At 44.2% G+C, this 19,952-nt stretch overlaps 1 protein-coding gene across 7 annotated transcripts in view; it reads right to left on the reverse strand.

The window, feature by feature from the left end:
• utrn (utrophin) overlaps window positions 1-19,952 on the reverse strand; it is a 115,397-nt gene that overhangs the window by 19,444 nt on the left and 76,001 nt on the right. For 5 of the 7 annotated variants that reach the window (XM_088361746.1, XM_088361745.1, XM_088361744.1 and 2 more), the window contains 19 exons: window positions 19,684-19,744; window positions 17,981-18,042; window positions 17,783-17,857; window positions 16,520-16,721; window positions 16,368-16,453; window positions 16,143-16,300; window positions 14,794-14,960; window positions 13,931-14,042; window positions 13,303-13,439; window positions 12,661-12,699; window positions 12,205-12,270; window positions 11,403-11,468; window positions 9,200-9,361; window positions 8,901-9,141; window positions 7,942-8,020; window positions 7,739-7,822; window positions 7,103-7,128; window positions 5,644-6,932; window positions 2,872-2,948 (listed from right to left, as the gene is read on the reverse strand). In XM_088361746.1, coding sequence (XP_088217872.1) covers window positions 6,921-6,932; window positions 7,103-7,128; window positions 7,739-7,822; window positions 7,942-8,020; window positions 8,901-9,141; window positions 9,200-9,361; window positions 11,403-11,468; window positions 12,205-12,270; window positions 12,661-12,699; window positions 13,303-13,439; window positions 13,931-14,042; window positions 14,794-14,960; window positions 16,143-16,300; window positions 16,368-16,453; window positions 16,520-16,721; window positions 17,783-17,857; window positions 17,981-18,042; window positions 19,684-19,744 — 1,835 coding nt within the window. In that variant the 3' untranslated portion in view covers window positions 2,872-2,948; window positions 5,644-6,920. The remainder of the gene's footprint in view (window positions 1-2,871; window positions 2,949-5,643; window positions 6,933-7,102; window positions 7,129-7,738; window positions 7,823-7,941; window positions 8,021-8,900; window positions 9,142-9,199; window positions 9,362-11,402; window positions 11,469-12,204; window positions 12,271-12,660; window positions 12,700-13,302; window positions 13,440-13,930; window positions 14,043-14,793; window positions 14,961-16,142; window positions 16,301-16,367; window positions 16,454-16,519; window positions 16,722-17,782; window positions 17,858-17,980; window positions 18,043-19,683; window positions 19,745-19,952) is intronic. The other 2 variants (XM_088361747.1, XM_088361748.1) reach the window with 2 other exon arrangements.

Raw genomic sequence — 19,952 nt, forward strand, 5'->3', positions numbered from 1 at the left:
CAGGAATGGAGCCACCATCAGCCACCTCCTCTACATGGATGACATAAAGCTGTACGCTAAGAACGAGCGGGACATTGACTCCCTGATCCACACTACCAGGATCTACAGCTCTGACATCGGAATGTCATTCGGACTTGAGAAATGTGGCCGCATGGTGACTAAAAGAGGAAGGGTAATCCACACAGAGGGGGTCTCACTCCCAGAAGGAACAATAGCAGATATTGAGGACAGCTACAAATACCTTGGAATTCCACAGGCAAATGGCAACCTTGACGAGGAAACAAGGAAAGCAGCCACAGCCAAATACCTCCATCGAGTAAGGCAAGTCCTAAGAAGTCAGCTCAACGGCAAGAACAAGTCCCTAGCCATTAACAGCTACGCTCTACCAGTAATCAGATACCCTGCAGGAATCATACGGTGGCCAAAGAAGGATATACAGACCACAGATATCAAGCTCCTAACCATGCATGGAGGGTTCCATCCCATGTCCAGCACCCTGAGACTGTACACTAGCCGTAAAGAAGGAGGCCGAGGACTAGCGAGCGTGAGAGTCACTATCCAAGATGAAACATCCAAGATCCATAAGTACATCAGGGATAAGGCCCCAACGGATCACGTGCTCAGTGAATGTCTCAGACAATGGGCATCAAAGGAAGATGAGGTGCTGGAGGGACCATCATGGGAGGACAAGCCCCTACATGGGATGTACCACCAAAACATAGCTGAAGTGGCTGATATCCAGAAATCCTACCAATGGCTAGAAAGAGCTGGTCAGAAGGACAGCACAGAGGCACTGATCCTGGCTGCACAAGAACAGGCCTTGAGCACCAGAGCAATAGAGGCCCAAATCTACCACACCAGACAAGACCCCAGGGGCAGATTGTGCAAAGAAGGTCCTGAGACAATCCAGCACATAACTGCAGGGTGTAAGATGCTGGCAGGTAAAGCATACATGGAGCGCCATAACCAAGTAGCTGGAATAGTGTACAGGAACATCTGTGCAGAGTATGGACTGGAGGTCCCAAGATCCAAGTGGGAAACACCTCCAAAGGTGGTAGAGAATGACCAAGCCAAGATCCTCTGGGACTTCCAGATCCAGACAGACAGAATGGTAATGGCGAACCAACCGGACACAAAGAGCAGGAAAGCCGTTGTGGTTGACATAGCCATCCCAAATGATGGTGACATTAGGAAAAAGGAACATGAGAAACTTGAGAAATATCAAGGGCTCAGAGAAGAGCTGGAGAAGGCCTGGAGAGTGAAGACTTCAGTGGTACCTGTGGTCATTGGAGCACTAGGGGCAGTAACCCCCAAACTGGAGGAGTGGCTGAAACAGATCCCAGGAAAAACATCTGACATCTCAGTCCAGAAAAGTGCAGTACTAGGAACAGCAAAGATACTGCGTAGAACCCTCAAGCTCCCAGCCCTCTGGTAGAGGACCCGAGCTTGAAGGGAAAAAGAGACCACGGGGGCTGAGGAGAAGTTTTTTATATATATATATATATATATATATATATATATATATATATACAAATAATCAGAAAATATATAATATAAAAATTAAAAAAAATATATATATATATGCAAATAATTAAAAAAACACTTTTCTCCAGATTGTCGCAGGAGGGAAGACGTGTTTCCGTTTTGATTGCTTTACTGAATTATTGGCAAAAAAGTAACAGGCACTGTGGCTCATAGGGGCATACAGGCAAATTATATATACACATACATATATTATTACACTGTTTCAACTTTTTGAAGATGTGCTTCCCCATATGCTCCGCTATTCTCATGCAACACATCACTGTGGATTCTTTTTGACTTTCCGGTGCAGCAGGGAAAAGGTGTCAATGCGACCTTTTGTCCATTGCCTCCCCACTCAAGCTTTTTCTTATCTTTGAGCTCTTTTGAAAGGCACTGGCTCATGTCTGCCGGGCCGCCTGCTTCAGGAGGCTGCTCCTTCGGGCAGTTATTCAAGCACTACCTCACCCTCCTTCATGAACTGCGTTCATTCACACTGCCAAGAGATTACACTCAAGATATGGATGGCAGCTAATCTGGATTTAAAAAAAATAAATTAAAAAAAAAGATCATTGGAGTTGGATTTACGTCAGTCACTAATTGATATGTCATGCTGGGCTGGGTTTTTGGAAATCTTCTCCCTGAAAGAGTCGTCAAACTGTCATTTACAATTTAGACAATTTAGTTTGGCTAACGGCTAATTATGTCTTCACAGCCACAGGTCAGACGTCTGATCGAGCAAAGCGCCCGATCGTGTCCTATTATCTGCTGACCTATCATGGCCTCTGTGACACTGACAGAAAATGACACATAATTGATCATCAAAAAGTAGCACTGCCGATTGGAATTTAATTTTGCACAGTCCGATTATCTCTATGTGGCGCTTTATTGATATTAACTTTACAATTGTTGTATGAGTTTTTGGAAGCTCTTAACTTACTTTCCTGTTTTACGAGATAAAAATGTCTGGACTGAAATTAAATGTCCACAGTCCAAATTGAGTCGTGCCATTGAATAATATGTTTTTAATTTATTCAATTTTCAGCATTTACTCAGCAGCCGCTTTGTTAAAAAAAAAAAATCCCTCGATCAACTTTTGAAAGAGCAAAAGAAGCACATAAAATAATTAGACTAAATAATTAAAAAGTAAGCAGTGATTTGTGAGAAGATGAGAGATAGATTCTCAGAGCAAATGAATTATGCTTTTGTTTTTAGTAAATCGATATCCTCTAAATTTAAGCAACTGTGTCGGCACGATAGCATTGTTGAAAATCCTCAAACTTTTGTTTTATTTGCTTGCTAGCTAACTGCTGCTGATTCAAGTACATCAAATACAAAAAGGAAACTCACCAGTTTTTTTTCCCTTTTTGCAGTCCCTGGCAATGCTGCTGCGCACGTGCACACAAAACACCAGGATGCAGACTTCCCTGGGAGGGGAACAACAACAACATGAAATGTGCCCATGCCAGAAATGAGATGAATTGGAGCGCTCCGACACAGATTGAAAATGTGTACTTTGTGTCACCTCTGTGTGTTTTACTTATCAGTCACACTGGGAGGCCCAGCTGAGGAAGCCATTGTGATATGTGCCACATCTATTTGTTGTGCCCAGTGGATTTATTCTTATTGACTTGCTACTCTTATTCATAATGTTGAATCCTGCTCCTGATTCTGTGTGATTGTTGAACCAGACCGGTGATGGCAAAAAAGTATGACGGCTGAATCCAAAATGGAACCCACAGCAATGCAAAATGGCATCAAATCAAACAAATTGGAGGAACTGACCCCCAAATACATCCCACAATACCGTTCACTGCCTATTTATATGTCCGTGAAATAACAAGGAGAGGCTTTGAGTGCGAAATAAAAGGATGAAGGTTTGGCGAAAAGAAAAACAAGTCTTGAACTTTAAACTGGAGGCGATGTCCTCGTTTCCGCTACAAGCCGTCGTAATGTGCGATTAACCTCAATCAACAATGCCCATGTCCGTTCGTTCAAAGTACACAAAGGTTGACCTTCCGGCTATTGAATACACCATTAGCCTTAATCATCCCTCATTCAATTAAAGCCTTGGGAACCTTTTCCCTGAAAGCTCTCCTAGTAATTTCCAATTCCACTGAAAGACTACCACAAGTTGTAAAATCCTGCTTTTCATCAAACCATCAGAAAATGGAAATTTTGTTGAAGGCCTCAGAGTGCCGACCTCTAGCCCAAACATCTTTGCATATGTTTTTTGGGAAATGAAAATTCCAAAACGATAAGACTCAAGTCTGGCAGGGTAATGAAATTATCGCAAGCACAAACTGCCAGCTCGGCTCTGCGACATTTCCCGCTGCGTCTATCTACGTGAAGACCTTGGAATCGTCGCAGTTAGTGTCACTAAATGTCACAATATATCTTAGGTGCACTTTTATAAACTCACACAATGTTGACATCGTGGCATCCCAAGGATTGTTTCTTCTGTCGGGAGAATTTGTCACTGAGAGAAAAAAATTTGCTGTGGACTCACTTAAGAGTGACAAGGTTGAAGCCAATTTAAACAGCACTACATCATATGCAAACTAGTTCATTTAAATTGTCAATTAAGTCAATATGGATAATTGTAGTTGCCTGCTGAGATCGTTGTTTTAATTATTTATTGTATCAGTAATTGTTGCACGAAAATGATCTAATACTCAATAAAAGTCTGGGAAATTATTACGATGACTAATATAGCGTTGAGAAGTTTTTGAGTTATTGGTGTTGTCCTTTCCTCATAATCAGCGGTACAGATTTAAATTTGGCTGATGAGCCACAAGGAAATTCTACTTACGCATAATTGACGATTGCACTTTAGTTTCCTGTCCCTACTAAAACGGCAAAATATGACATCCCGATTTAACGTTTTACTGACATAAATGAATTGCGACACCGCCACTTAGCGGTGTCTAATTGTTATTACAGTAGTTCTGTATGCGCTACCATTAGGTCAAATTTTTCCAATGTCGGCTATCACGATACTACACCGAGGGCACGCAGCTCTAAATAGCTTGTATACTGTACAAAGGCACACAAAACGATATTTGAAAAAATATGCGATTTAGTGGGGGATACGAATGTTGAATGGCGATATAGCGGGGAATTTTGTACGGAAAATGAAAAAATGGATGAATGGTTAGATTTGGTGAGTATAGCACTATAGGGGCGTAGGCGCAACATTGCTTTGCCTCTGGCTGAAGCTTTCTCATGAATAGCAAATACAGTGTCTATTGTTATGGACTCGCACATGCGGGCGAAGGGCTTGCATACATCAGCAAGTAAATGGAATCGCAATCACTCTCAGCCCGCCACTGCGCGGTCAATATCAATTTCATCCAGGCCTCAGCACAACAAAGGTGCACTTCATATTTCCCCGCCAAATATTTCGGCGAACCCCTCTCAGGTTAATGCAAAATTGAAGTGTTTAATTAAAGGCCTTTAAAGGGCTTTGAGTGGTGATAGTCGAGCGCGATTCCGATAAACTACTTTGAGCGAAAGGTCTGCGCAGTAATCAAAGTGCTGGATGCAGAATGATTCCCTCTTCACTTGCAGTTGCTCCCAGCTCACACACAACAATTTCATTTTGTCCGCTTTCATTAGCGGTTGGCCCTAAGCCTGCATTTTTTCACCGAGAGGACTAATGCACACTTGCCATGATTGTTTGAACAATAACAATGATACATGCTGTTTATGAGCGCATTTTAAGGTGCCACAGGCTACGATAAAAGACGGACCTTAGTAAGATCATGAAAATGGAGTGAAGTCCAGTACATGTAAAAATCTTATTACATTTCAATTTAATGCGCATACTAAGCACCTGGGTCCTTCCTGGCTGTATTGCCAATAACGTAATTTATACGTTGAGAATTTAATTTCTTTTTTATAACTTTTAAATTTCTCATTGAAACTGATAACTAGAAGATAGTCAATAATAAAATGTTTAGTTTATTTTCTAGGGATAGAAAGTCACCAATAGCTAAGAATGGCCCAACTATGGGAGTGAAATAATAAAGCACACGCCACACGGACCTAAGCAACCAGCGCACGACTAAAGTAGCGCTCGCTAAAACAAACAATTGCAAGTCTCCCATCAAAGCGTTTTACCAGCTGCTTTTCCGGTGTTTGTGGACGAATTTATTTCGCATGAAAGAAGCTGGTAAGCGTCCATTTGCCTGCAGCCGCAACTTCATACTGATTCCACCTGCGACGTGTAGGTCGCCGGTGAGCGTTGCACTTCCGGTTTCTGCTGAGTCTTCAGCCATTTTTGCAGTTCTTTACCAGCACCCGTGAACTCTCAGTTTGTTTATAAACAATAAATGCATGAAAAAGCGCAGGCGAGTCGTTATAAAACTTTTATTTGGAAATAAAACAATGTCACCATTTTACACACAATGTGGTCCATCTATTTTACATACCAAGGAAAGAAGAAGGGGTTCTGGGCACAGTTCTGTCATTGTAACATATATGTTAAAATAATCCCCCATTTGAAGCTACTGTCTGCAAAGGGGAAGGATGAGATTGTAGTAGTGTTAAGTCTCACAAGTCATACATGACACACCGTAGTATTAAAAGCGCAACAAAATAAAAGAACTCACACACTTTGCTTCAGCAGGACCGAATATTGGGTACAGTAACAGTGACTCCAAACAAACAAAAGGAACAATTTGAACTTTTCATCTTCTCAATGCAGTGTACGCGGATACAGTGAGTCCAAACTAAAGTGTGTCCAAATAAAGCTGAGGTAGCAAGGCAACCATGGCTTTCCTCTTAATTGATCATTTTTAACCCCGCTCTCCAACCCCGGCCCCACAGAAAAAAATAAAAATAAATCGACATTGTCTTACAATCAGTCTAATTGTCTAAAATGTTTCTTTGTTCACACTCACTTGGCGTTCATACGAGGAATGGCAAACTGTATAGGCATAAAGACTGTTGCAATGAGAGGGAAAAATTATGAAAAAATTAATGATAATCTCTTAAACTATAGACTTTGTATCTTCACAAAATACTGACTTTATTTTTGTGATATTTCAACCTTTCTTCCGTTTCAGTAAGGCCCTAATACGCCATTGTACTTAAAACAAATGAATTCTGAAGGTCCCGTAAGTTGGCTAGAGAAGATGAAAGCAGTGGAATGACAAAGGAAAAGTAACAGATTGACAGTGCACCGAATCAATTCCAAAAGCACCTTTGGAGAACAAAATCATCATTTAAAAAAAAAAAAAAAAAAGTGGGGTCGGGCCAGAATATATACTACAAAGGTTGAGGGTTAAAAGCAGATATCATGTCGAATTGGTGACACTTTTTGCATAGTAGACGACGACGAGGTTGGATGAAGTGGTTAAGTTATGTCCCGGGCATCCGTTGGTGATGTCATGTGGTCACATCATCACCTGATAGAAATGAAATCAAGTATTAGAGTTGCCTTTCACTTCCTGTAGAAGCTGTCAGATTGGATGGCACGCCTCAGGATTGAGTTTTTTTTGTTGTTTTGTTTTTTTACACCCTACCAATAAAAGATTAACACACAAAAAAAGAAAATGGGTGGTGAAGGTCATCTTACCTGCGGTCTGGACGAGTGGCCCGAGGCTGTGGGAGACAGACACAAACACAATCTAGTCCTGTTTTTATGACATTTAAAAATAAATAAATAAATAAATAAATAAATAAATAAATAAATAAATAAATAAATAAAAAGAACTACAGAGTGCCGTTGTAGTCGCTACAACTCATTATAATTTATTTTTTTTTTTCTTAATGCGAGCAATATGTTTTTAGTATTTGCGAGCGTCCATTAAGAGAGTTTAGAGGCCGGTCGTAAAGTCGCGGCGGCTATTCCGACAGTTGAATTTAAATGAAGACGCAATACATGCTGGCGGAGTGCAGCCGCCACAAAATTTGCATCTTAATTTCTTCCTTGACTGGGATCTTAACTCACTTCAATTACGTGCCGATTATGGTTACAATAGATTGTGATTTTTCATTTTAGTTTATTTTTATTTCGTTTTTTAGCTTTAATCCAATTTCTCTGTATTAACACAGAAACATGGCCGCCGCTACAGTTGTTTGTCTTTTTCCACGTGAACCTCCTGAGTGTGAACTGTTCAACGTGGACGACAGGTGCTGACCAGCACTTGCCGGGGGATGACGGATCGTCATCGCTAGGGGAGGAAGAGGATTTTGGGGAGGGGAAACTTACGACTGCATGCAGGGAAGGAGTTGTTAATCTGCTCCATGACATCAACCAGTTCAGAGCTGCTGTTGGGCGGGTCCAGCAGCTCATCTGAACACACACACACATGCGCACACACACGCATGCATAGAGTTGGTTTCCATTTCAAGCGGAGAGAAGAAAAGCGGCGCCTTGGGTGCTCCACGAGGTGTTGCTGCTGAGTGCTTCACCTGAGTTCTCTCTAAGTGGTTCTCCATCTTGAGCGGTGGGAGAAGACGAAAGTCCATTTAGCCTCAAGTCCACCGCTGGCTGCAAGGGGGAAAACGAGAAGAAAAAAAAGGACAAATAGAAGTGGTGAGAGGCAATCAAATGGGCACTCTGCTAAGGCTAGTTCACTTTTGGAGGACCCTGGAAAGTGCCAAATTGATCCTTAAATGGTCACTCCAATTCTCAAATGGCGGGCTTCCGTTGTTTTGGTGTGATTCAGATTATTCAGAATGTCTCAGCTCCTCTCTGAGCTCATCAGTGCGGCACGTGTTTATAACGCTTTGGGATTTTTCATTAGTTATTAACCATTTTTTTGTGGTACAAAAAAAGCATTTTCTCTTTGACTTTATTGTCAAAAATGATTTCTCAACTGTACATTTTCCTTCACTATAATAACCACGGAACATGGACGGCACCGACGCGACATAATATCCACTTTTTATGGCTGGCAGTGCACAACAATATGAGCAAAATGTGTCATCGGCATGGCTGCGAACAGTTTTCCAGATGGCGCAAACAAGCAATTTAGACTTGGTGACATTTAGAGCGCCATCCCAGACTCCCTTTAGCACTCAAAGTCAAATCAATGTTGCCAATATCCTCTTTTCTTCCTCTTCTTTCTCATCCGCTGTTGCCCCGCAGCGCTAACATGTTGAAAAGGTCCAACAACTGCAGACTCCTCTCACTTTCGCTACGGTCCAAACTCGCTCGGATTAGACCGCAGGACTGTGACGCTAATAATTAAATGGCCGTCGGTTAGGCTGCTCTGATGCGAGTACAGGAGAAATTGTCTGGTTCATTAGGTACAACTGAAATTTGGATTGACATATGTCGGTCCAGGAGGTTGCTCAGCCTTGAAATTGTTAAGATATCTACATAAACTTTTTTTTTCATCTCTAACCTTTGCACGGCGTGACCTCACCTGATGCAGGAGCTGCCTAAGGCGATGGAGCTGCGACTCCAGCTGCTTGTTGTGGTCCTCCAGGATGTGCATGCGGGCCTCCAGGCGGCCCTTGTGCTGCCGCAGCAGCTTCGCCTCGGCCAGGAGGTCGGCCTCGTCGGGCTGAGCGGCCGACGCCGTGCCCTCCGACTGCCAGGGGGTCGCGGCGGGGGTCCCTCGCCGCTGCTGCTCCTTCAGCTGCTCGTACTCCCTCTGGAGGCTCCTGCAAGTGGAAGCCTCCTGTGACACAAATGCGAGCGGCCCGGCCTGGCGATCGCTACCTCTGCTCGTCCTCCAGGCGAGCGATGACCCGCTCTAGCTCTCCACGCTCCTCCCTCTCCACCGCCTGCAGGATCTGAGCGGGACTCTGAGGCTGACTGCGGGGCGAGCCCTCGCCTCCCAGCGTCTGGCAGTACTGAAGGATCAGCATGTGCTCATCGTCCCTGAGCAAAACACACGTGCGCACGCACACCCACACACGCACACACGCACGCAAGCACACGCACACGCACACACACACACACACACACACACACACACACACACACACACACACACACACACACACACACACACACACACACACACACACACACACACACACACACACACACACACAAATCCATCACAATGTATTACAATTCTGGAATGCTAACTTGGAAAAGGGAAGCTTTGGAATTTCGGTTCCATCCGAGCACGAAAGCCAACAAATGGATTAATAAAATAGATAGCGGCTTCTCTGTGTTCCATGAAGCTATTTTGCCACAGCTTTGTTTTAAGCTCAATAAAGCCTGCATATACAGCGGCACATTTATCTGGCTGATAAAGTGATTTAGTGCAGGTGCACGGGGGCAGATGAGTGTGTGTGTGTACTTTTGGTCCATCTGTTTATACGGCGTATCTGATCTGACTCGAGTGCTGCCATGTTTTTTTGTTTTCAGATTGACAATCCAATTCACAAACATTAAAAGATTTAAAAAAGTGAATCCCAAACAAGGTCACTATCCAATTGTCGATGCTCTTCTTGTATGTAAGGGACAACGTAGACTCATGACAGTATTACAAAATGGCCGACTATGTGGGTGCTTATAAAGTGGATAAGAAAGGGATGCAGCTAAAATTACAGTGCAGTGGGCGTTTTTGTTCAGCCTTTGTCATCATCATCATCATCTTCCTCAGCTCCTTGCCGCATATTTGTGCATGGGCATAAGAAGAAAACAAAAAGGAGAGGGAGTAGGAGTGGGTCTAATGTGTTTGTCACACATTTGAATCCATCTTGCAATGTTTTTGTTTTTCCTCTCTATTGTTTTGTTTTTCAGCTGTTGGGGCAGTGGGGGAGGGGGGTCGTGCTGATCAAGGCATTCGAGGTCACGTGGTGGTGAAGTGGCGTCAGGGTGCGCTCGCCGCAGCAGGGAACCATTGCAACATGTAGGAGGAGGATGATGACGATGATGTTCTACTCGGTTCTTCAAAGGGTTTGCCTGACTTACTTCATGCTGCGCAATTCTTCTACTGCCAGAAAAGTGACAAGAAATTAAATTAACTATAAACAATGAAATAAAATACAGTGGAGCCTCGGCTTTCGAACGTCCCGGTTCTTGAACAAATCGGTATTCGAACAAAAAATTCGAGATTTTTTTGCTTCGGATGTCGGACGAAATTCGGTTGTCGAACCTCGCGAGATGAGCCGAGAGGACCCGCATGCCAACTGACTCCGTTCGTTATTACGTTCTCGTTACTCTGAGGATTGCATCAACTCTAATCATGCCTCCAAAGGAAGCAAGTGGGAGCAGTAAAGCCATCCTAAAACACAAAGAAGCTCCTAAAGCAATGCGACACTGAGCGCCCGGCGTGCTGCAGTTGCGCGATCGGACCAAATTAAGCTCCCTGCGCACTGAGGTCCATTTAAATTTTGGAAAGTACATTAGGACTTTAAAAATATTTTCAAAATTTTAGCGACCGCTCTGTCACAATAATGTGACCAGCGAGGTGCAGTTGCGCTTTGGGCTGCGTGCAACGGTTGCGCGTTCGGCGGTGCGCTGCAGTTGAGCGATCGGACAAAATTAAGCTCCCTGCGCACTGATGTCCACTTAAATTTTGGAAAGTACAGCAGGACTTTCAAAATATTTTCTAAATTTCAGCGACGGCTCTGTCACAATAATGCGACCAGCGAAGTGCAGTTGCGCGGTCGGCGACGCGCTACGGTTGCGTGTTCGGCGGTGCGCTGCAGTTGCGTGATTGGACAAAAACACGCAAATGAAAAAATGCTTAAAAAGGTGGGTTTTTTTGGGGCTTGGATCAGATTTTTTTTTCTCCATTATTTGTAATGGGAAAATATGATTCGGAATTCGAACGATTCACTTCTCGAACAGCCTTCTGGAACGGATTGTGTTTGAAAACTGAGGCTCCACTGAATTCATAAAATCTAAAATATACTAAAACCAAAAATGACCACACTCATTCATCCAGAACATGGTGACTTACATGCTTCCCGTGGCTGAGCTGCTGTCTGTGGGCAGCGATCCGCTGGACCTCTCCATCTGCGCCAACCTGAGGGACAAACGTCATCACTCAACATTTACGCTCGCAAATGACGGAACCAGAAATGCGCAGCGCAGATTTTCAGTCGATGTTTCCGTAGATGTTGAAGTCCCCTTGAGCTGTTTATGAAACTGTATTTCTAACTGGCTTGAATTCCAAAGTTGTTTGATGCAGAACCTTTCCAATTCCGAGGGTCGTTTCCTGACAAATATCTAGCAGCTCAATCTAATAGGAGCATGTGGCTCCTGAGGGGAAGCACTAATGAGCCTGTTTTTGCCGAATAGAAGCGTCATTACTCAGTCACAGCCACAATTTCATCTTTGCAATGAAAGGTAACATTGGGTAGAAAATGAGTAGAACGAGAGTGCAGCAGCAATGGTTCCTCCGCTAACTGTCATCAAGAGTCACCTAGATTATTCTAGAGGCAGCCGGTGTCCCACTTTTACAAAATGTAAATCTGCTTGAAAGACAAAAGTATTATCATTTGATTGTGTGTGGCAGACACTTCTGGTAAATTTTCATTATAAAGAGACCACTCTCCAAAGATAAACGCTGCAGGTGTTCTACAAGACTCCTTACTAAGTACACTGTTTTTCATTACGCACAACATACTCCACCACATCGAATGAGAATGCCAAGGACACCTTGTGTACTGCTTGATGGAATTACTCAAACATTGACGGGCGGGGTGGGGTGTGGTTGTGTGGGGGTTTGGTGGCACGGGTGGGGGTGGGGGTGGGGGTACCTGCTGGCGTACTGCTCTATCCTGGAATGGGTGTCATCATGGGACAAGTGAGGTGACTGGGACAGCCTGGAGACGAACGGCGTAATGGAGATGAATGAGTTTGGGCGAGCGACCAAAACCTCGTTAAAAGAATTCACATGCACATGCACACACGCACACATAAGCAGGCACGCGTACACAACGTCGTCCTGCAAAAAGGAATGAGGGAACGGCAGTGATCTACGAGGAGAGCGGCGGGCTTTCGACAGCCGCTGCTTGGAATGCTTTAGGGAAGGGAAGTGAGCAGACGTGTCGGCGTCACGTGCACAGCCAGTGTGGATCAGTCAGGCAGGCCAAGCAACATGCAATTCAGACATGGCTTTAGTTCAGGTGAGGCAAGTTCGAACGACGTGTGGTTTGTTATCAAATTATTCAAAATAAATAAAAACATTCTGGTGCTCGGTCGTGGATACTCACTCGTACTGCTCCGGACACATGCTGATGAGGGTGACGGGACTGTAAGCGTGGGGAGGAAGGGAGGGGGTTGAGGGACACCACAAAACACGTCCGGGTCAAATCCACTCAATGTGGATCACAAAAAAAAAAAAAAAAAAAAACACAAGTGAGGGAGTAACATTGAAGGACGTCATCCAGTGGAATCTTTTCATCCCTAAAATGTGGAAAAATGTAAAAAACCCTGCCGCAGTGTGGCTTTAATACCACACGGTCTGAAAGTTAAAGGGCTCTCGGTGGGTTATTTGTTGTTCTTTGACACATTGCTGCGTGAGGATGTTAATCAGCATCCTACATTAAGGAAAGCTACGGCGCAGCTGCAACAAACATTGCACCAAAGTATCATAATTAAGCAAAAACACGGGACAGCAGACGGGGGGGGGGATGGTACGAGCTAGGGTGAAGGAACACTCCACATCCCGCTGGTGCACAGGTGTGTGAGGAGATGTGTTGGGAAAATGCGAGATGTTCAATTTTTCAAACTGTTTCATCAACCATAGGCCACGGTGGAACCTCAAAAAAAGATGCTTGGCTTCCAAATTTGAATTGCAGTACTACTTTCCTAAAAGGAAAGCCAAATTTGTTGTGTTTATGAAGATGCCTTACGTTTCCATATTGTCGCCCTCGAGTACAGTCTGCACCGGCAAGTAGCCCAGTCGTGGGTGCTTGGCAAAATACTTCTTGGAGCGGAATTTGTTCTTCAGCACTTTGGTAAAATCTCGCATGTCCTCGCCCGACGTCGTCTAGTGGAGGCAAAGACAGCCGTTAGAGACCAAAGACTTTCCAAACAACAGAGAAGCTCATCAGCACGGCAGGAGCAAAGGCCAAGAAAAGACGCTTTCAAGACACTCGGTGCAAAATGACAGGCGCTCGCTCGTCGAGCGGTAGTCAATATTTGTCTCATTTGCAGAATTGGAAAAACAGATTAAAAGGATAAAAAAAACGAAAGAGAGCTAAATTAGAAAGAGGCTGTGGGTCATTTTCACAGATGTACCTTTGATTACATTCTTTTCCCTGCACAGAAATTGCTTTGCCAGAGAAATAGAAGAAAAACGAGCATTACGTAATCTTTTTTTTCCAGGGCAATTTGAATTTGACCAGAGTGTTGATGGAACGGTAAACAAAACACAATTGAAGGTTTCATGACACCTAATTTAATAATTGGCAGAATTGATTGATTTATCCCAAGAAAGCCATGACAGTATCTTAATAATATTTTTTTTGTGTGTCTCACCGGCGTGCAGTACTCCACCATGGGATAGTTGAGCTTGTGACCTTTGGCGGTGCGTCCGGAGAAGAAGCAGCTCTGACACACGTCGTAATTAAAATGCTTCAGACTGCGATACCTGCGCACACGAAAAAAAAAAAAAGGGAATGGACAAAAAGTGAAGCATCATACAAAAATAATTAGACAAGCTGCAAGACATTTTGAAAAATCCCTGAAAAGCATTTTGTGTATTGTCTTAGTCATAAAATGGCAAATTAAACAACCTGCAACTCTCGCCTTGTTAAAAAGTCAAGGCTGGTGCAGCTCCCCTGGTGGCGACTCGCCTGCCGCACACACCCACGCACACAATAACGGCCTCCTCAAATTGCTGACGGAGTGACAGACAATTGCATTTCCGCTCAAAACACAACACCTCCATCCCTGGTCAGCCGCAGCCAGAAAGCTATTTAGCGGCTTAAAAAAAAAGAGGAGGAAAAAAAAAAAGACATAATAGCCAGAGTCCTTTATCTCTTTTCTCAGCGGGGTCTCGGGTGACGGATGAGCCCTCACAAGTCGTATATCACGGCGCTCAACTGCTCGCACGAATCAAAGACAGCGTTATGCGCAAAAGTGCACGTGTGCTACGAGTTGTTGGCCAACATTTCTTTGTGAGGGTTCAAACCCGTGGAGGTTGAAATGCTATTTAGTGAGTGGTCTGGCATCTGCTGACATTTAGATGAATGCCCACCAGAGCAGAGCTGCCCTTTATGATTAACAGCAAGCACCAGCATGTGTGCATGTCTGCCTTTCAACTACACACACACACAAACTTAGAAGCTCCATTTAACAAAAAAGATCCGGGCACCGGGTCAATGCGAGACGCGGCGTACCTGAATCCCACAATGGGACACTCTTTGCAGATGTTGCACTTGGCTTGATGCTTGGCCGTCTCGGCGGCGGCCACTCGGTGCAGGACGGGGAGCCACACCATGGACTGAGGTTCCAGACGCATCCAGTCCACAAACTGCCTGGGCTCCAGCTCCACCTTACTGGTCGCCTGAGAGAGAGCAAACGGGACATGCTGAAAAACATTGGGGCAGCTAGCTTGATGGAAACACATAATGGGCCATTTAAATTGACCACCTGTCCAGTCTATGAAGATGAAAATAAGTAAATTCAAGAAGGCCGTCAAAATAGTGTCGGGAACCTTTACCGCCCCTTTACAAAAAAACAACCTTTCCAACATCAACAAAAGGGCATCAGAAGGTTGCGGTGCTTTTCAACTGACTGAATCGTCAAATTAGCCTCGATGCTCTTTCACAGGGCTCCATCTGAACTGGCCAAAGCAATACATTTTGTGCATAACTTGTACCGGACTGTTGTAAAAAAAATAAAAAATAACAAAGCAAAGCTCAGCTTTTGCGCAATATCTTTTTGAACTGCATTTGCTCGGTTAGTCCAGTCCGAATGGTAGACTTATGATTTTTACAGATGAGCTACTGCGGCGTGAAAGGCGTGACCCCAATAAGACAGATGGATGCTTAAATGGAAGCCGGTGACAAAAGTAGAGTCAAGACGACCAAATTTATAGCTGGGTCATTCGTTCATCATGAGCTCGTTAAAGCAAATGGACTGGACGTCATTGACGGGACGGATGCAGGTGTCACGTAGCGGCCCTTGTCTGTGTGTCTGTGTGTGTGTGTGTGTGTGTGTGTGTGTGTGTGTGTGTGTGTGTGTGTGTGCGTGCGTGCGTGCGTGCGTGCGTGAAAGCAACTTTCAAGGAGCTAACTTATTTTGATGACTGAATGACTTATTCACGACAGCACATCTGCCGCGCCAATTCGAGACCGAGCCAGCATACAATTTATTTGTGCGTGTGAATCCACAGGAAAAAAAATGAAATTTATAGCCTCACCCTAATTTAAATGCTCATTTCCCGGAAATGAACCGTTGGCGGAAGGAAGGAGCAGAGCGAGAGTGAGGAATGACCGTGCGATCCCCGAGGGGATAAAGACGTCGTTAAATGCCAGGAACATCCAGTGATAAAGCTGCAAAATTGATTCGCTGGCCACCGTAAAGCAGCAGGGAGGACAGGCGGCAGCTGACCGCAGGCCATGAGAGGCGTTACGATCGCTCAGCACCGCTTCAATATTCAACTTTGGCTTTGCGGTGGTCGCGCGGCGGAATACAAATGAGGCGGCATGAAGACTACTGTCTGCCATTTTAAAAGCATCCTCACGTGCTGGAAGCAACTTCGCACACTGGGCTCGATGTTGGACCCCCCGAAGGCAGCCACCTCTCCGAGCTGCTTGGGGATCTGGATGGCCTCGTGGAGCAGTAGGCCGAGCTGCCGCTGGTCGCACGTGTCCCTTGCTGGATCCGCTTGACTGAAAAGGTCTGCGGAGAAAGTCAGTAGACTTACAGGAACGTGTTGGAGTGGAACAAAAGGGCTCCGTGAACTTACATTTGTATTTCTCCTCCAGGTGACCCTTGCAGAGAGACAGCAAGCCGATCTTCATCGACATGATGCGGATTTTCCCACTGCGACCACTTTCAAAGGAACACATCATCTAATATAGTTCTGATCCAAATTAGGACCATCGCGGAGAAACCTACGTGTCGTAGACATTGAGCAGCCAGTTGAGACACATGTCGATGCAGAGCGGCACGTTGACCAGGTCTTTGTGCTCCTGCTCCAGCCCGTCGTAGATGGACGTCAGGCAGTTGATGACGTCCGGGACCGACATCAGTTGATTGTTGTTGGTCAGCTTGTGCTGAGAAAACGTGTTCTGGGCCACGCTCAGATCCAAAAGATCCACTGCAGGAAGAGGACATGAATCGATACTCGAATAAATCCCGTGTTCATACACGCATAGCTGAGAGTGAAAGAAGAGATGGATTGTGATTAATTATTAATATGATGTAAATAAGCTTCTATAAATGTAATTTGGCGGTGACATATTCATCCATTATGCACATTTTTTTTATATAAAGCAAAGAAAAAAAACTTGATGGAAAAGGCAGAGTTGGGAAATATATATTTTTTTACACCATGAAAGTTGTACTGTGTCGAGATACAACACTTGAGTTGTCTGTAACAGGCGCTTTATGAATATGCTTTGTTCTAGAACATAAGAAAAACAAAAAGCCCATTAAGCTGTCAGCCTACATTTGTTCTCATTGTCATCTACGTCAAACTCAAACGGTACCTCCCCTTTACCATTTATGGGACTCACTTCATATTGCTGTCTGCTACTTTTAGTCCACACACACATTAGCCAGCTGCCACGCCAGCTCGAAGCCGCCCCGACACAGACTTAACCGAATAAGACATTTTTTTTTTGTCTGCCTATCAGGCGCTTTTGTGCCCAAATGTGTCATTCAAACACATGAAGAGGAGCAGACATTCACAGAAAAGAGGAAAAGACATTAAAACGATGCTGCGTGTGTGTCGGACATCGCTGCTGGAACTGAAGTGACTGCATTTGAAAACTATCAGGGTAATGCACGCCCCCGCAACAAATACCTACACGAACCAAAAAAAAAACCTAAATGATGGGCTCGAATTATTGCAGCTCATTAGCGGCTCGGGGACAAGCTTGAAAGCGCACCTGCATCGAGGAGTCGTTTTATGTTTTTGTAGCGAGACGGTGGCTGGGTTGGCAGCCGTTACAACATTGTCCCTCGGGTGCTGGATTGTTTTGTCACTGTGAGCCTGTACACTGTTTAACTTACTCAATTACTACTTCTATTGTAACTTCCCCAGTCTATCTTTAGTCCAGCAATGCTGTTACTAAAAAAAATTTAACAGCACCCACTTAGAAGCTTTTGTGTATGCGCGTGTGTGCGTGTGTGTGTGTGTGTGTGTGCATGACTTACAGCACAGCGCTTTCTGCAGTCGGCGGATCTTCATGGCGGTGCGGTAGGCAGAGAATCTCACGTTGTTCAAGTCCGCTAAAAGACAAATTACCCCCCACCCCAAAAAAAGTAATTCAACTTTCTTGAGCAAAAGCAGAATTTTGCTAATTGCTAATTAAAAGCTTTCATGGCAATAGCAGCATTTTTTTTTCTTCTTACCTAGCGACTGGTAGAGCTCCGTCATCTTTGGATGGTCCCAGCAGGTCGTTTGCGTCTGATGGCTGAAAACAACAGAAGAAGAAGAAGAGGCCATCATGATAATTGATTGTAATGTCAAAAAAAGTGACCACTACATATTGGCAAACATCATATCCGAAGTAAGAATAATAAAAAAAAAAAAAAAAGGTGGCGGCATGGAAATAAGTTAACCTTAACAGAAAGCCTATGCATTGCTCCGCTTCCTGCTTGTTTATTAGCCCATTAGGAATAAAATAGAGGCTAATAAATAAGCTGACTGCAGCGTGCAAGCTGCTTCTATTGCCGCTCATAATGACAAAGGCGCAACAAATAACAGAGCGGGGCGGCGTTTCTTTCACCGCTTGCTTGCGTGCAACTCAGCAGCTCATGAATGCCCGAATGACAACGGCGGCGCTGTCAGCGTGCGCTCACTAACTTTGACGATTATGCTATTTAGATTCTGGAGTTTGAGATAAAACTGCAGAAAGCATTCAGTTGGGAGAACTTGTGGGAGCAACTAGAGAATACAATTTTCGCTGAGGAGTTGACTATGAACTCCGTCATATTCTTTCTCCTCAGTAAGGACAAAGACTTATATCTTGTCTTATACTGCTCCTATGTGGTCAATAGTGGCACAGCAGAATGAGTAGCAACATCGCCATTGAATTGATGTAAAGTACAAAACATTCTTAATTAGTTTTTATTTTATTTAATGACGTTTGCTACGGTTTGTTCTTAATAAGTTTAAGTATGTTTAAAAATGTAAAATAAATTCGGGTTCAAATGGCAAGTGGTCCCGAAGGGGCCTCTGTTGCTGCGTCAGGAGGCCACGTGAGGGGACGGAGAGAACCACTCGGGATGCTGACATTTTGTCTCCAAAGCCATTATTAAATGCCATCTCTCACTAAGCAAGCATCAACAAATCAAATGAGGTCATTGGAGGGGAAAGCGCAGACTGCAGCAGGTAGATAAAAATGTTGGCGTCATGGGATTTTTTTTTTTTTAACACCAGGAATAAATTGAGTCGCTTTTTGGGGGCATTTTATGTTACACAGATAAATAATAGCAGCTACATCTTTTTTAATGGCCTCTAACCTCCATCTCACACTGGCCAAACTGGTTGAAATTGGACATCAGGCATCAAATGAGTTTGTATGGACGAGTTTAATCACTCCCCAAAAAGTTCAATATGGCACTGGTGGCAGGAGGCGGGCATGACGCCGTTTTTAATCTGCCGCCCTTTTGTCAGGGCTGAGAAAAGAGCGGCTAATTATGAAAGTGGAAGGGAGGGGGCAAGATGTCAGCGCCATTCAAAAGGAGCCTGCGCGAGGAGATTCTCAATCAGCCGTTTATGGACTCTAATTCTATCAGCCTCTGAATGCAAGAAAATGAATTGGATTTACAATAGATAAATAAATATATCCCGAATATATTGAAGTTTTACTTCTAGGAGTAAATCTTTTTAGACACTTGCCATGTGGCTTCACAGGTTCCACTCCGACCATTTAGTCACATGGTTATTTTTTCAAAATGGCTTCCCAACTTCACCCCTCAATTTCAATCGATCCAATTTCAATACGTGAATGTAGGTTGTAAATGTAGGTCAGCGCTTCCGATGGGCCTTTCTGGATCTGACCGCCGACTATTTTGGGACTTAACGTCACCACATTTGTTTGGCCACTTACTTGATGTAATAAGGAACTTTATTTTGAGAAACCGCCCGTTGCCAGGGGAGCTGCACAGACGCTATGAAGAGAAAGAAAGATGACAGTGAGGGACTCGAGTCAAAAATACAAACGCTGTCTTGACAGACACCATTACCTCGCAGGATAAGACGTACAAGTTTGACCTAAAATAACTTGTGTGAGCAAAAAACGCTACCATGCGTGAAATAGAGAGGAATAATGGGAGGATGTCTTCCAGGCAGACAAAGGAAATGGAGGAAAAAAAAAAA

The sequence above is a fragment of the Syngnathus floridae genome, chromosome 19 (genome assembly GCF_059516105.1).
Source record: "Syngnathus floridae isolate MCC-2025c chromosome 19, RoL_Sflo_1.0, whole genome shotgun sequence".
In the NCBI taxonomy this organism is placed as follows: domain Eukaryota; kingdom Metazoa; phylum Chordata; class Actinopteri; order Syngnathiformes; family Syngnathidae; genus Syngnathus; species Syngnathus floridae.